The 18,553-nt window shown below is 35.4% G+C and overlaps 1 protein-coding gene across 2 annotated transcripts in view; it reads left to right on the forward strand.

The window, feature by feature from the left end:
- LOC100113675 overlaps positions 1 to 14,834 on the forward strand; it is a 28,717-nt gene extending 13,883 nt beyond the window's left edge. The window contains exons 4-9 of one of the 2 annotated variants that reach the window (XM_008213545.4): positions 10,824 to 11,120; positions 11,196 to 11,371; positions 11,766 to 11,921; positions 11,999 to 12,284; positions 13,874 to 14,002; positions 14,089 to 14,834. In XM_008213545.4, the coding sequence (XP_008211767.1) occupies positions 10,824 to 11,120; positions 11,196 to 11,371; positions 11,766 to 11,921; positions 11,999 to 12,284; positions 13,874 to 14,002; positions 14,089 to 14,328 (1,284 nt within the window). In that variant the 3' untranslated portion in view covers positions 14,329 to 14,834. The remainder of the gene's footprint in view (positions 1 to 10,823; positions 11,121 to 11,195; positions 11,372 to 11,765; positions 11,922 to 11,998; positions 12,285 to 13,873; positions 14,003 to 14,088) is intronic. The other variant, XM_001599007.6, reaches the window with a different exon arrangement.
- Positions 14,835 to 18,553: the final 3,719 nt, after the last annotated feature.

Consider the following 18,553-nt stretch of genomic DNA (forward strand, 5'->3'; position numbering starts at 1 on the left):
AATGTTATTTCTTTCATGCAATGGTATCGACTTTATAAACTTTTTGTATACAATTCCATCGGTAAAATCTTTAACATCTGAATAGATTGTATATCTTGTTTCAAGCACAGAATTGAAGTGTTCAGAGTTTTCTTTCATCAACAAAGTGATTTCGTTATCAATATTAAAAATAGCAAAGTAATCTACGTAAGTTGGACTTTTTAATGAAACTCTTTCATCCCAGGAAGCGCGTGTAACTTCGCGATCATCACGATGAAACGATCAACTTTATAACGGGTATCAGGAAATTTACACGAACCAAGGAAACAGTTGATCATTTTAAAAATGTATAAACTGAGATTTTGAAATGGAGAAATCTATAAAACAAAAATGTTGAATTAAAATATTGCGAAAAGTGATATTTATGGTTAAAATTTTGCAAAAGCGATATTTTTAGGAATTTCCAAATTTAGGTTTCCAAATTATACCTTTCCAATATTCTGGGACTTAAAATTTTACCTTTCGTTATAATTCAATTCGTAATTTTTTCTTTTCAAATATTTATTTTTCAAAATGTTTACCCTCACCCGTGATTAAATACTTTTTTGGAAATGCCAGAAGCTGCTGAATCAGTTGGAATCACACCCACTATTGTATTTCTAAAACTACCAGATCTGCTATTCAGACACAAAAGGCCGATAAAAGACAAAATTTTGAATTTTGATAGTATATCATTCCAAAGTCACTCAGCATTAATAACATTTATACAAGAGCATTTTCTAATAATTTTTATCTGATTATTACTTACAAGGTCTATTGAAACTCGTACAGGAGCCATATGTTAACTATTAATATACAGCTATTTGGCATTATATAGCTACGTTAACTATTAACACAAGTATCATTGGCACAAATCAAACATGCTTATGTTAACAGTTAACATACATCTTTGCTGCAACCTTACTTTTCTCATAGCGTGCTTCAGAGACATTTTAAAATCAAGATATCATAAATATATGTAAATTGTTTTTTTTATTATTTTAGTTAATGATATTAATTGTTAAAAATCAAATTATTTGATAATAAAGTTAATGAAGTAGCATTTTGGAAAAAAGTATCAAATAGTACAATATTTATATTATAAAATACATGAAGTATTGATAGAAAGGATTTTCATTTACAAATTTTAAACATGTTTTCTAAATAATAAAATTCAAGAGAAAATTGATCCAAAGTGAGAAAAACTGAAAATTTTTGTTATCGATGAACAGAAAGTTGAAACGCGTATTAACCTTTTCTGGTCAAAACACAATACAATTTGAATTGCACCATTTTTGATCTATTGTATGTTACAAAAGGACATTTTATAGCACCATGCAAGTTTTTAGACCTCTGAATGCTATGTTTCAAGAGAAAATTGATCTAACGTGTGTAAAGCTGAACATTTGTTTTGTCAATTGACAGAAAGTTGAAGCACGCATTAACTGTTTCTAGTGAAAACACGAACTAACCCTACCGGCATCAATTTACATGCATATTGTATTAGAGCAGAATATTATAAATTGGTATGCAAATTTCCAGACCTCTGACTGCTATATTTTTATAATAAATTGATGTAATGTAATGTGGGCCAGATTCCAAATATCTTTCGATGATTGACGAAATGTGGAAGCGGGCACCAACTCTTTCTAGTTACAAGATAAAATTTATTATGATATACAATACTTTCTAGCTATAAATAATAACTAGATAAATGCATTATTCACTGCTTTATTTTACCTTTCATCATCCTTTTGTATCTTATGATTGTTAAATATATTTTTCGAGTTATGTTGCAAGATACATGAATATAAAATTTATTTTTGATATAATTTGTAACTTGGGTTTTTTGTGCAACCCCGTTACTATGCAATTGCTTGCCCGGGACTTAGAAAATAACCCAGTGCCTCCAGACGCACTCCGCGAGCGTCTCGCGACTCTTTGTTTCCCGGTGCGAGGTTTTGTAGAGTGTTTTGCTCGGCTAGCTGCAGCCCCAAAATCGGTAAGGAGAGAGGGTGGTTTGGGAGAATCAAAACACGTTGGTAATCAGACAGAACTTTATATTCGAGTTAAACTTTTACAATTCTGAACCGAGATCCGCACAAATTATTAAAATAGCCCGTAAACATAGACAACCATAACAAACAGATGTCCGTACATGAAAGATACCCCGCGAGACTTGCACGCGCCTCAAGGCTCGAGGAACAACTACTTAACACAGTCGCTAAAACGCTTCGTTACACACTCACTCTGACATTTTTGTCGAACTCAAATTCCGCAAACGCCAGAACGACATATTCTAAGGTTGCCCGACCACCTTGCGCCTCTTGCGTCTAGGAGCCGGCGCCAAATATTATTTAACGGTTTCACTAAATTCTTATTTCTGCGTTTTGCACTAAATTCTTGTTTCTACGATTTATTGTCACACGATAAAATAACCCGTGTTTTGCACTACAAATGAGATATCTCTTTCTTCTGGACGGGAACACAAGATAAAAACAGGGGCGGCGTTTCCACTGTGGATGGTGTGGAGTACTACACACCTTCAGCTTGGGAAGATGTGGAATTCCACACCTCGAAATCCACGCATCAAAATTAAAATATGGGAAATAGTTTTAGAGAATACTGAGAGCAAGCAAAATCAATAAATATAAAAAATTGACAGTCATTTATTTTGAAAAAAAGTGCGAGAAAGCGAGGCAGGCTGGGATTCAAAGAAGCGGTATCTTCGCGGAAAATTCGGCCGCGTGGCCCGCGCGAGTCGGACGCGACTCGCGGCGTCGTGCTCATTGGTCGACTGCACTGTTTGCGCGGATCGCGCTTCACTAAGTCATTCCTGTTGACCGAAGTCAACAAGTTATTGATTTTAGACAATAAAAATATTAGGATTTCAAAAATGGCATTCGTAGAAGAAGGTTATGGCTGTTGGAAAAATGCTGTATCAAGATTTAAAAATCACGAAAAAAGTGAATTACACCTTCATTCTATCGAAGTGACACTTGCTAAGAATAATAAGCGCAGTATAATAGATCATTTGAGCTTGGCAAAAAAAAAGAAATGATAGAATCTCGTACAGCTCTAACGAAAATTTTCACCACTGTTCTAGTATTAGCAAAACAAGGTCTTGCTCTAAGAGGACACGATGAGGATCGATCAAATTTACTACAATTTTTGCATTTGAGAGCCGAAGATGTGCCTGAATTGAAATCTTGGTTACAACGTACTGGGCATAAGTGGGTCCATCATTCTATAATAGATGAGATAATTGCTCTCTATTCAGAAAATCTATTAAATATAATAGTGAATGAAATAAAATGCAATAAATACTACTCCATCATGATCGATGAAACATCCGACGTTTCAAGACTCGAACAAGTTTCAATTTGTCTTAGAACAGTTTCCCACAACTTCGTGGTAAAAGAACATTTCATGGAATTTTGCAATACAGGAAACACAAAATCCGAGACGCTTCTAAAGATTGTGACCGAATATCTTGCTAAAATAACGTTAAGCATAAATGATCTACGAGGTCAGTGCTATGATGGAGCGAGCAACGTATCTGGAAAAATTACCGGTCTTCAAACTAGAATTCGTGAACTCGAACCCCGTGCACTATTTGTACATTGCTCAGCTCACTCATTAAATTTAGTTGTTCAAGACGCACTCGAAGACATCCAGTTCGTAAGAAACTTCATTGGCATGATTAAAGAAATCATCAATTGTATACGTGATTCTCCAAAACGTCTGCATGATTACAAAATCTTGCAAGAATCGCAATCTCAAGAGCGTACCACTGCGCTATCTCCGTACTGTCCAACAAGGTAATTATTTTATTTGTATTTTCTGATACTCTGTAAGTGAAGTTTGATTTTCCCATATTATAAACAGTGCACAAAATGTACTCATGTATCGGTCATGCACGATCAAAATATTTTATTTTATAATTACCTAAATATTAAAAATTATAAAATTTATTTATATACTGCGAATAACGTCGAATTGTCGAATTGAATAAATATACTTACTACAGGCCATTAATTTTGTGCAATATTTTTCAGATGGGTGATGCGAATCAAGTCACTAAAAACGATACATACTGTTGAAAATTATAAAGCTGCTATTGAGTTTTTCAACAACCTGAGTACAGACCGTAATTCCGATCCTAGTAATTCATCAAAGGCAAAAGGTTTTTTGCAAAATATGTATTCGTTTGAATTTTATTTTCTTTTAACAACAATTATTGAAATTTTTACGCAAATTGAAACTTTGAACATGGAACTTCAAAAATCTGATTTGTGCGTAAATATGTCTCATCGCAAAGTTCAGATCGTAACGGAAAATATCAAGGAAATGAGAAACTCGAAATTTGATTCAATTTGGAAGACATGCACAAAAGATGCTCAGACTTTAAATTTGGATGAACCCACTATACCTCGAACTAGAAAAATTTCTAAGCGACTAGACAGTAACCAAGCCAGTGTTCATTTATTTGAAACTCCAGAGCAGTACTATCGAAAACAATTCTATGAAATTGTTGATAAAACCTTAATGGCATTATCTGAGAGATTCAATACGGACACAATTAAAATTTTAAACAATTTTGAAAATTTTATAATTAATGAGAATAATGTCAATGTCAAAGATATAACATCTTTTTATAATATTTCGATTAAAGGTGCCGCTGTTAATGAAATTAACGGAGAAAAGTTACTTCAGCAAAGGGATCTTTTTATAGATATAGCAAAAAGGCACAATATCAAAATTAAATCATTGAAAGATGTCATAGCATATTTGAGAGACAGTGAAGCTCTTAGAGATATTGTTTGCGAATACTCAAAATTAGTCAAATTGTTGGTTACCATTCCAGGATCATCGTGCTCAAATGAAAGATCTTTTTCTTCATTAAAGCGTTTGAAAACTTATTTAAGATCAACAATGCTCCAAGACAGATTAAACGATCTCGCTAGAATTAATATTCATCAAGACTAGCTTGCAACATTGGATTTAGAAACATTAATAAATACATTTATCAAACGCAATTCACAGAGGCGGGCGGTATTTGCAATATTATAAATTTTAACTACGTATAAGAATAAATAGAATATGCATAAACGTGTATAGGTATTCTTTATCATTAAATAACTGTACTAGTCCTAAATGCTTTACTCTGTATAATAATAAAGGATGTTCGTAAACCTAATTAATGACTTTTATTTTTTGTGTTATTGGACAGTCCAAAAATGCATCCGTAAAAAGTTATAAACAATTTAATTGTTTAAACTGCTCTAAAATTAATGTCGGGTAAATTCTAAACGAATTTAATGTAACTATGTTCATATACAATCATGAACCTTTTTGCAGAATTGAAAAATTGTAGTTAGAACCAGAGATTTTGCAAATTTAGTGCAAAAAGGCAGGTTTTTCTCGCTTGGCGCCCGGACGCATCAAGTGTTCGTCTCGTACCTTTCGTTCTACTTTGAATTATTGCACATAGTAAGTATAATTTTAAAAAGTAAGTATTTTTATATATTTGTATTTACAAAAAACAACATACAATTGTTTAAACAATGTAATGTGTTATTGTATTTGTTTATAAACTCGCTTGAAATTTTTATCAGAGATTAAATATAAAAACTCCGTACTGAAATGAAACTATTTTTATATATTTTTTATAATAAAATGATGACACAAAGAGAGACATGAATTATAGGTATTTTTATGGGATCTTTCTCATTATGTAAATATTGTATTACAATTGAATTGATTTTTATAATTCGTGTTCAGGTTTATTTGCAAATATTCATTCTCTGATAAAAATTTCCAGCAAATTTACAAATAAATTATAATTTTTTTATAGTCTCATATAATTACTCATTGTTTAAACAATTGTATGTTGTTTTTTATAAATACAAATATATAAAAATACTTACTCTTTAAAATTATACTTACTATGTGCAATAATTCAAAGTAGAACGAAAGGTACGAGACGAACACTTGATGCGCCCGGGCGCCAAGCGAGAAAAACCTGCCTTTTGCACTAAATTTGCAAAATCTCTGGTTCTAACTACAATTTTTCAATTCTGCAAAAAGGTTCATGATTGTATATGAACACAGTTACATTAAATTCGTTTAGAATTTACCCGACATTAATTTTAGAGCAGTTTAAACAATTAAATTGTTTATAACTTTTTACGGATGCATTTTTGGACTTTCCACCTTTGAAATTCGGATTCAGCGGGTCAAAATACGTAAAAAAACCTTTGGTGGACGACTGGACATCGATTTGCGACAAACTCGGTCTGGCGCCTGGACTTCTAGCCACCGTGTCACGGGACGCTAATTGGTCAGCGCGTTGCGGCCCGACGTTCCGCTCGCTCGCAACACTATCGGTTCGCGCACCGTTGCCGCGTCGCGCGGTCGCGCATGTGCACTGATATCGCGTCGGCTGCCTTTTACTCACAGACAACCAAGATTGCTCTTGGCCGTGGAACCTGTAGCGACTCCCAATGCCTCGTCGTCAGGGCCCTTGACTCGGGTGGCATCTGTCACTACGAACGCGAGACGCTGTAGTTTCTATTTCTGACGTTCGTGCGGGCGAGCTGCCATCACGCTGGTCATGCTGCATCAGACGCTCACGTAGGTACACTGAAAAAAAAACACAGCCGTTTCTACTGCAAAACACGGTAGTTTTAGCGAGTGCGGCACAGTAGCGACTTTTGGCAGGTCTCGGCGAGCTGTCTCTATCTCGAGGATATTTAGGTTATGTATCACCTTTTAAAATATCAAAAATCTTAAGAAAATAATTTTTCAATGATAGTATTATGATAAAATATAAAGTAATGGCCATTATGGGACTGATAAGTAATAAAATTAAAAATGTTCATGTAACTTATTTGCTAATATTCACTCTGCATGCGATAATGGGATGGTAATAAGTTGATGGTTGTTATTCAAGGTATTTTTCTCTCTTATAATGATTATTACTAATAACTTTCATTTAAATAATCATATTACTCATTAAAAAAAATATTTTCTTAAGATTTTTGATGGTTTAAAAAAGGTGATATATAACCTAAATATTCTAGAGATAGAGATAGCTCGCCGAGACCTGCCAAAACTACCAGTGGCCACTCGCTGTTTTTACTAAAAAGTCGCTTCTGTGGTGACACTCGCTAAAACTGCCGTGTTCTACAGCAGAAACGGCTGTGTTTTTTTTTTCAGTGTAGACCCTACGAAGGGTTTTGCCACCTGCATCGGCTGTCTTACGGTGCGTGGGGCTGACTTGAACGCCCTGTCGAGGTAAATGGTTGCTGCTGCTGCGCCCACGTTGCTCGTCGTCTCCCCGCGTTTCTTACTCGCAAGTTGGTGACGTGCCTTGTCCTATTTGTCTGTCGCAGCGACTGCTTCTCTCTCACCGTTTACTCGGAAAAATAAACGGCGCAATTAATCACATGCACTCTCTCTCTCTCTCTCTCTCTCTCTCTCTCTCTCTCTCTCTCTCTCTCTCATTCATACAGCCTTTAGACGGTCTACCTCGACCACGCCGAACGCTGTTGTTGCACGGCGAAATTTCGTTGTGATACAAATTATATAATTTTTGTACATGATTTTATTACATGAATATTTAGGACTAAAAAATCATATAATGAGAACATGTAATAATACATTACGATACGTGTGACTTAAATCGTTCTTTTTTACACGGCGCAGTTAGTACCCGAGCGTAGCGAGGGCGTTAAGCGCCGTGTAAAACTGAATCATTTAAGTCAAAAGTATCGTATAAAATTTTATAGCGCCGACTGCTAAATACCGCAAGTCTCGCCTATTTGTGGCTAAAGTAGTACTTATTTGCACCGTGAGGTTAGCGCGAGACTTAACAGCGGATTTTAGCCATACTGTGCTATAAAATTAAATAACAATATCATATACTAAATTCACCTAATTATTTTCAACCGGGACTAAAGAACGTTTCCCTTAAGCGAAAAAACGTTGCCAGATTGTTGCCGCAGCGTCGAAAAGTCCCACTTCGCTGACAAGTGAACGTTGCCAAAACGTTTTGTGAAATAGGGTTCGAGAAGTTGATAGAACGTTGTCCTTATTCAACGTCTTACCAACGTTTTTTAAACGTGTTAAAAGCGAGTTGAAAATGTTCGTGCAACCGAAATTTAAATCAAACTTTCGTTAGCAATAAACGGAACGTTGATGGATTGTTGCAAGAATGTTTCTGTAACGTGAATTTAAAAAATGTTAAGTATTATCGAAACTTTATCTGAACTATAATATAAATAAACCACTACATCTCCCATCCTACCACCCTATCTTTGATACTTTCCTTTATAGACTTCAGAGAATTACTTCACTTGCGAATTTGGATACACTATCTACATATTAATTGACGTACTAAAATCATCCTTACATACGTTCATATACTTTTAGAAACGTTCTTGCAACGAAGCATCAACGTTTCAATAGCCCCTTCCCGCTACTTTCCGGTAATGTCTCTAACTCTATTATCTCAAAACTTTTACGTACACTTGTCAACGACGTAACTTTAAAGTATTCATAACTCTAACAAACACCTAACAATTATTAAGTATACACCTGTATTTGATTGATGTACTTTCTCAAAAAGATAAGTAGTATTATTTAAAACATAGCAGCTTACGAAACATTTTAATTTTTGAGGTTAAAAAATAATTAATATGGTACAAAATAAGCCAGAATAACTTATATAAAGTAAACAATCATATTATTAATTATATTCGTAAACATAATCAACTGAATAATTGACACAAATCAAAGTATTAACCCAATAATGCCTATGGCCAACCCATGAGCTCACGCACCCCGGAACCAATGCGAAACAGGACATTCCAAATTATGCAAATATACGGCAAGATTTCGAATTTTGCAATTTTTTAAAACAATTATTGTTTAAACAAATTATGCAAAATTCACTTTTTTAAAAATTTGACAGCGGATATCAATTCTACGTCGAAAATTACTAAAAGAATGACTATTAGTTCCATGATAATCCAATTTGATAAGTAATAATAGCGTTATATGTTTAAACGAATTGCAAAACTAGGAATTTTGCCATATCCTTGCATATTTAGGGCAAATGGCCTGTTTTGGTTTGGTCCCGAAGTGCTTGGGCTTATATCGTCGGTCCTTACGAAGAGTAGTACGGTTCAGATTTGCCACAAAGACTACATAGTACATTTCATTTTTTCCGCGAAAAAAATTTAATTAGAAAAAAAAATAATATTAAATCTTATAGCAACTTTTTAAATTTCGAAATTTTTTAAAAGATTTTGGCAACTTTAAAAATATAGCAATTTTATTAGTTTTAACCAAAATAACTATTTGTTTATCTCTAAAACAATTGGATTTTTTCATGTGGGAAAGATCTGAAATGTACTAGTCTTCGCGGCAAAAATGAAATGTACTAGTCTTCATGACAAATCTGAACCGTCTCTTCGTAGGGACTAACGATGTATAGGTTGACCATTGGCACCGGGATCCATATGTTTGCGGCAAGTCCATTTTATATTTATTCATAACGCTATAATTACTTATCAAATTGGATTATCATGGAACTAATAGTCATTCGTTTAGTAATTTTCGACGTAGAATCGATTTTCGCTGTCAGATTTTTGAAAAAGTGAATTTTGCATAATTTGTTTAAACAATAATTGTTTTAAAAAATTGCAAAATTCGGAATTCTGCCATATCTTTTTATAATTCGGGCTAACGTCCTATTTCCCATTGGTTCTGGGGTACTCGGGCTCACGGGTTGGCCATGGGCATTAATGGGTTAAACTTTAAACATACTAAAACATTTTCAATTTTGGCGCCATCCAACTGGATGCCAGTCATAATCAATCAAATTGAGTTTTAAAAGGCTTCACAACATTCAGCCATCTCTTTTTTAAGAGAAGAAGAATCAAAATATTAAACTTAAACCATACTAAAACATCTCAAATTTTGGCGCCATTCAACCGAATGTCTAGCCATAACGAATCGAATCGAGTTTTAAGGGAGTTCTCAAGTAAAATAAATAACGCTCAGAAAATTCTGAAAATTTATATACCGGTTCATATACGGCTAAAATTAACTCATGTAAATTTTCAAGAGGCTGGGGTACCTACAATATTAATGTTTTTATTTTCTGCGGTTTAACACGTGCTTTTATGGGAAATCGCGATTTCTTTGTAATCATTTATGCATTGTTCAACATTTAACAGTGAGATTTTGTTGAAAGAAACTTATAGTATAACATAAATATTTAATAAAGATTTAGAGTACTCGAAATACATGATTGGATACCTCTAACTCATAAATACTAATCATTGAAAGCAGAAACACATATTTAACCTCAAAAAATGCATCAAAGCAGCATCTACATGAAACTTTTTAATGTTAATCAGGGCAAACATGTGTTTAATTTACTTGAATAATTGTTATTTGTTGTTGGTCTATCTATACAGCTTATTTAACATTGTATATTTCGAGAACAAACAGAAAATAAAAAGTACACCGATTTTGACTAACGCAATAGGTTGAGAACTCCCTTAAAGGTTTCACAACATCCGGCCATTTCTTTTTTAAGAGAGGACCGTACCGCCGCATTAGATATTTCAAATCAATGAAAAATTGAAATTTTATATATATATATATATATATATATATATATATATATATATATATATATATATATATATATATATATGGATTCATCACCTCCGAAAATGATTATTTTCTGTCATGGCTCATACATTTTTACTTGTCTTTATACTATATAGAAGGACGAGCGCGAGCGTATTCAGATACAGAAGACAGCCGACAGCTTACAGGATCTGGAGAGCCGGCTCGAAGGGTGGGCTACGGAGATCGAGTCAAAGGTAGTGGAGGGCATAAGACAGGCCGTGGCAATGACTCCCACCGTCGCTAAACCAGACCGAACAGCTGAGCTGCTTGCGGGAATTGAGGCTAGCGAAGCCAAACTCGAGACCAAACTCGAGACTAAGCTGAGCGAGCTTATTGCCATAACCGACACGCGCCAGCTCACTAACAAAATGTTCTCCGAGGTTAGAAATACTGTGCGTATTATTTAACAATAAAGATAGTGACATGTAATTTTACTCAAGCCTATTTATGCATTCTGGCTGCAACAGGTTCAGCAAATTGGATTAACGATTACCGACGTTTCACAAGCTGTAGAAAAACTGCAAAAATACGAGTGCACTTTGAGCGGCCAGCACAGATTGCCCAGTAACGCAAGCGATGATCAGCTGGTCCGTGTTCACGATCTAGTTCAATCGACTTTGGAACAGATTCGAGAGTTACCGAGGTTTGCTCTTGCACTCTTTTATAACTATTACACAAGTAGAAATCGATAGCGCAAATTGCTTAGTTTGGCGAGTAAGCCTTTTTTAGTTGAGTAAAATTTGCTTAACTGATGTGCAATAATCGCCGAATACTCCAGTGAGAAATTAATACGACTTCCTAGTCTTCGCACGTTGGCTGAGTGGTCAGGGCGATTGCCCCTGATAACATTTGAATTCATCTCACTTTCTCAACAAATCTAGCTTAGCTTTTTAAGCAAGTATTACTTGACAACTGAGCAATATACATATGTCCCCGATATCGACCCATCTATATGTATTCTCCGAAATAAAGCGTTCGTGTTAATTATATAGTTAAATGATGTCTAATAAGTATATCCGCACTTACATGTGTCGTAGAGTTTCAGAGCTGCAAACTGTATACAACGAGACTAGGGCTTCACTTCAAGAAATGAGGCACGCTGTAAAAGTTGCGATTGTTGAAGGTAACCAAGCTCTTCAGACTAAGATGACAGCAGATGAAAAAAATGTTCAGGAGTCAATAAGTTTGCTTAGGTATATTGTCAATTAATCATAATGTAAAAATACTTGCAGATTGTGCGGTATAAACCATACTAGCTATTCCAAAATAGGTTCGCGTTAACGAGCAACTCCGATCATATAAATCAGGAACTGCACGAACTCGGAAAGGGTCAGTCTGTCATGGTGGAAATGGCCGATCAAGTGCTCGACACTAAAAAACGCCTGGAGCACGCGTATAAAATTTTGCGCGAGCTTGCTGAATTGATAATGGTCCAAGGCCTTAACATCAATCAGACCTTAAACACACGCTTCGATGGAATATCCAATGACATTATGGACAATCAAAACGGAGCTTTAGCTAATTTGACCGTGAAGATGGAGCAAGAAATGAATCAGGTATATACATATTACATATGACGTATTGTGTACTGTATCATATCTGTATCATATGGTAGAGCGTTAACAAGTTTCGCCCGTTAAGTTATTAATAAATAGTTAGAACTGATAGCTAAAAATTAAGCACTTTTTTTAGCTAGAAACCCGTTAAAATTGTAATAAAATATTAAAAAAGAACTACTTATCATTATGACTAATCAGAATTTTATCATAGCTAAATGCTTGAAATAATGACCAAATATAGTTTGTAGCTGGTGTTTAGAAACGCGCACAGAGGAAAACACAAATCAAGAAGGTTTTAAGTGTTGTTATTGCACAAAATTATCTGACGACACATCTGCACTCTTCGAGAGTTCGCAAAAATCTGCTCGTTACATTTTCACGCGCTCACTCAATTGTTTTAATCCAAACATTTTTTTTTGTATTGCTAAGCAACACGATTTTCAATCTTTATCCGACCTCGAACTTCCAAGTGTTCCAATGGCTCACGTCCGTGAAAAGCCTCTACGCTTTTTCACCCCGTGCCCTCCTTTAATTTTCAAAGAATTTTTTGCACGATAATCGTGTCGCCTTACCGAAGGAGGAAAGCGGCCCCGGACGATCCTTTACGAACGCCGTGCACGCAGCCTACGAAATGGTATAAACTATCACCATTCGTTCGGAACACTTGATCTTTTTAAATAAACGAATAGACATAATAAACAATTAAGTGAATACAATATTTATTAACATTGAAACGGTAACATAGTTTGTATTAAAATTTCGATATTTAAAGATACTCATATGTACTCAAATATTTGAACTTGCACATATTTTCAACAGAAGATCAAAACGATTTCAGATTAGTACCAACACTATACATATTTACTAAATAACAATAAGCTTTTCAACATAATGTAAGTTTATTACAATTGTTATAAGGTTAACAGTTAAAAAGTTGTATTTAGATCTATCTTATAAAAAAATTTTTAAAAGTAAAATATTAGCTTAAAAAGTTATTCTTTGTAACACACACACGCACGCACAAAACAGTAACTGTGTTATAATCACAACACTTATTGTGATTATAACAGTCTACCCAGATATTTAATTTTGTTTTATTAACTTTTATTTTCGTTGGTGTTCATTAATAAACAAAGATTATAGACGTCTTACATCATCGCAATTTATTGCAGTTTGAGGTTACATTGAAAATATTCAGTTAATTTGTTAAAGTTTGGGGAATGACTTGCAAAAAAAAAAAATGTTGTATCATCAGAAAATTGACAAATATTTTTATATTGATTTCGTCCGCTCATGATGTTATTTTAATGCCTAATATCTATAAAAATATATTAAAAATATTTAAAATACAAAAATCAGCAGGTCGCTAGAAACCCGTTAAAAAGTTCGCTCTGATAGAGAATTTTTAGCTAATTTCATAAAAATTTAAAACGGGTCTCGCATATTTATATCTGGAAACCCGTTAATATTTCTGCACATTATAACTAAGTTTATTTTACTACTTTAATACTTATTTATTTATGATGATGATTGATAATAATATTCAAAATACTATATTCAATTACCTGTTCGCTGTGCGTGTATAGGTTTGGCGACAGATTAACGTCATGTATCAGCAGATGATGGAAAGTGCTAAGGCTCTCGATAAACTACACAAGCAGAACGAAGCTTATGTCAATGGAACTACTTCGACGATGGATGGAATGGAGAGCAAGGTATACTAGACGATTCAGTTTGATTATATCAATCTATACAAGTACAATCTACTATGAGATAGAAAAATAAAGCCCTACCCCTTCAGGTGGGAGAGATAACGAAACGTATGAGCGAAGTCGACACAAACCTCAACTACCTATTGGGCCGTCTGTCTCTGGTTACCCACGAGTTTAACCAGATCAAACAGGGTCTTGGCGCCGCGCTTGACAACATCAAAGCTTCCTTCAAGGAGGTTCAGGAAAAGGCAAACGACCTGCGCAGCAGTCCCGGCCCACACCCGTTGCCCCAGGACTACGAGGAACTCGGGTTGCGACTCGAACCTTAATCCAATTCAACAGACTCAATGCAGCTCTTACATATTTATCAACATATATGCGCTTTATTACATATTTTATATTCAAATCACCGTTCTTTAAACCCTTTAACTTGTCTCATTCTTTTTGCATTTAATTTGACAAATCTGAGTTTTCTTTTACCATTAAACTATAAGGAATAATAACATTTTAAAGATTATGCGCTTCAGCGATATTCTCTACACATCTAAAATAATAATTGGTTTTTACATCAGGCTGTATTTATTTTTATCAATTCAAATTTTATTTCCGGCAAACAATCATTGGATGGAGCAATTGATTAATTATGAATGCTTGCTTCGGAACAATAAACTCGCTTTCTGGCGTTCACTCTTTTTTTCTAGATCAACTAAGAATCGATCCACCGTGTAAGTGAGCCTAGGTTTTGGTTTTTGTTTAATATTTTTCTTTTTTCTGTGTTTAAAATCTCAGCCCCTTTATTATATAAATAAAGTTTCATTTAAAGTTTCTGTTATAATTAAGAATACTTATGTTATGCCCGAGACTCTTTACTGCTCGTTTTATTCAAGATCATTGAGATTCTGTTCGATATCTCAATTGAGATTCAACATCTGGAACATGACTTCGATACAAGAGATAAGAAATTTTTCATAACACATGCATCAAAAACACGCTTTTCGCCTACGAAAAAGAGGAGCCAAAGTAGAGTTTTTCAAGCCTGAGACGAAAGCCTTTTCTAGTGTTTTTGTGTATATATATTCGTATAAACACACCCACACATACATATATCAGAGGCGAAACAGTTTTTTCCCTAGGGGCAAAAGTGCGTACTTTCGCCCCAAGGGAAAAAACACCTTCGCCTCAGATATTAATTAATTTATATATATATATATATATATATATATATATATATATATATATATATATATATATATATATATATATATATATATATATATATATATATATATATATATTAACGGGCATAAGTGCCATTACAAAAAATATACAATTCAGGTACATATACGAGTGCAAAATAAATATAACGAACAATATTATAAACAGAGTTTCCTAACCAAATGCCGACACAAATTATTTGAGATTCGATTCGAATTCAGTCAACTGCTCGATGACAGTGATACGTTGCGCGAGAGAATTCCATGCGCGCTTTAGTCTAGGTAAGGTCGAAAAGAACCCAAAGTTCGAATGCGCCTGATGCTCATGTATAGGTCTATAGTTACGCAGATTATAAGATAATTGTCTAACTGAGAAAAGGTCGAAGATCGACGGACAAATCATAAATTTACGCAAAAGTTTAAACGTAAGCAGACCGTCATGATAACGATGCACCTAATGCACCGAAGGAATACCCAACAAAGACGCTATGAGTGAATAGTCATGATCAATAGGCGCCATGCGCTGGCCGGACTTGTAAGCCAGGTAACGAATAAATTTATGCTGAACGGAATCTAAATGGTTAATAGCAATTTGAGTATAAGGTGATCAAATTTGACAACAATAAATGAAAGTAGGCATGACTAGAGTATTGTAAAGATAAATAATAGCAGATATGTTGGAAAAGTCTCGAGTATTTAGTTCACTTTACAAATCCGATCAGCCCGCGACACCTAGAGACCACGTAATCAACGTGAGCAGAGATTAGTAGAGAGATTGCCGATGAGCATGGGCGAAAGCGTGCCGTGCGATATGCAGTCGTAAGCTAGCGCCGCCCTGCGGTTTTCGCTCCGAACTATACGCATCTAGAAGCAGCGAAGGAGAAGTAGGGGCGGCCGTACGCAACTAGCTTCCCCACCAGCAGCAGCGGCGAAGAGGGTACACAATCACATCGCGGCGCGGCAGAGCATAGAGGAGAAATAACATAAGCGGCGGTAACTGTCAAGGATTCGGGCTTACTCGGTGAATATGATTCATAAACAATGATATATTTATAAACAATCACCGATAAACTCTATTACAGACTAAACTCTAAGCCCTTAATGTCAGTGGCCATGATCGTCTTTATGAAATCAACCCTCATAATTAAAAACTTTAATTTTTTAGACGGATTATGGTTAAACCGACACAAACACGTTAAGCTTAAGCTTAAACAAAGCTAAATTAAACTAACAAGCCACCCCAGCCTCCCGATAAACATATGCTACTTTCAGTTTTTCTCCATCAACGATGATTGTGGCAGCGCGCGGTCTACGTTGTTGCTTGGTATTCCTATGCACTCGGGTTCGAGTCCGAGTCTCAGCAAATCTTTTTTTTCTACTTGCTGATAAAATATACAGTATACAATAATAACGCAATATGCCATTCTGCTTCTGCAATTATATTTCAATTTGCAGATTATGATCGAATTCGCCACGCATTTTTAACACGGCATCGGCAATCTCTCGTTTAATCTCTGACGTGAGTTTGGTATAGTAGATTACGGGCCTAGGGAGAAAAAAACTTGGGCAGTCCATATCTCGTGTAAATTGCCACCTGAGCCGAAGGCGAGCTACACTAGATATGGGCTGTCCAATTTTCCTCCCTTGGTGCGTATACTATTTTTCTTTACGATAACGATACCGAATATGCAAATTTCTCTCCAGGCGCCCGGGTGGAAAATTGTACTTTCGGTGCAGGTGTAGAGAAATTTGTGTGTGCCACATCTCATATATGTATGTATACACCATCGGTCCGTGTTACATCGAACACAATTCAGATTTAAAACGAAATTCTAATATGAGATACTGGACGACTCTGCTTTTTCAGGCAGGCTAAAAGGGGCGTTACCGATGAACTGATTATAAAAAGCACGGTAAAAAACAAGGAGCGAATTGGCTTTTCCAGACTCGGATGATGGTTAAGGACTCGTGTCCGTCTCGGGCGCCTGCGGCGGCGGCGCCCTCGACTCCTACTCGTGCTCAATCATCATCCTCGCTTGAAAAAGCTAACTTTCGCCCCTAGTTGTGTAATGTACTATTCCATGATCGCGTACAATACAGGTTGCATACAAGACATTAAGAAATTTTGTTTTTTGGAGTTTATTATGGTTGGAAATTATATATTACCATATAACATTACATTATTATATATTACACATTTATTACATGATAACCTCGAGCTTTTACATCTGTCAAATCCAAATTTCTTGTTTTTCCCAAGAAGCAGCGGACTGCGGAATTTTCTGCTCATCGCAGGTTGCGCTACGGTAAGGTAACCTGTAGGATGCTAAAGTGCACTCTGTAACAGAATTTACCTAGGCACACTTTTGTGTTTATGACGCAAGAAAACAACTTTGGGAAAAACCTACGTCCGGTACAGAATACAGGGGCGGGGTCTGGGCTGGTAAATCCGACAGAACACAGAGAGGAAAAAAATGACCAGGGAATAACGCCATCTATTTGAGATTAAGGAGCAGTGGTAGGGTCACGATTATTCTTATCGGCTCCCAACGGCTAACTTCAGGGGGCATCGCGGAACCTCCATACCTCAAATCTACTTACCCACTTCGTCAAAGAGTTGCAAATATATTTATCAATACTAATGTATCTCAAGCCTCTAAACTTATCTATCCCAGACATAGTAAGATGCAAATCAAAAACGATATATGCTATACTAAAATCTCCTAAAACCACCTACACCACCCTGGTAGAAAATTAACAATTTTGGTTAGTTAACGTGTTAATCAAATGGAGGCATTTTTTCCCAAAATGAATATCTGAATTTCTTGTAAATAGTCTAACTCTATGGTAATTAGATAAAGCATCTACATTATAACATGTTGACGGGAAAAAATTTTTATATATACGCGTTAGTAAAAAATAACCATTGCGTGTCGTTTTTAATTACAGATTTGGCCAACGGTTCACCAACTGATGCTGAGTGTTTCTACCAGGGCAAGCACAACAAAATGCTAATATAAAACAAAATGTGAAATCCTAACCCATGACTATTTGCAATTTGTTGTTCGAACGAGGCGGTCACCGACAATTCGAATATACCTCCTTCGGGTCAGGGAAGGGACATGCGCAGATGACATGACCACTGCTCTCCCCGCGCGCGCAGCGGCGGGATGGCAGAAGCTGAGCCGTGCTTGAATGCATCAAGCCAGAATATCATTTTTGACTTCGCGGCGACGCCCAGAAAGCTTTTTCCATCACTTGAATAAAAATTCATAAGAAATGTTTTTTAAGGAAGTTCGATTTTTTGGTTTTTCCAGTATTTTTTATTGATTAAATGTGC

Source organism: Nasonia vitripennis, chromosome 2 (assembly GCF_009193385.2).
Source record: "Nasonia vitripennis strain AsymCx chromosome 2, Nvit_psr_1.1, whole genome shotgun sequence".
Classification (NCBI taxonomy): Eukaryota; Metazoa; Arthropoda; class Insecta; order Hymenoptera; family Pteromalidae; genus Nasonia; species Nasonia vitripennis.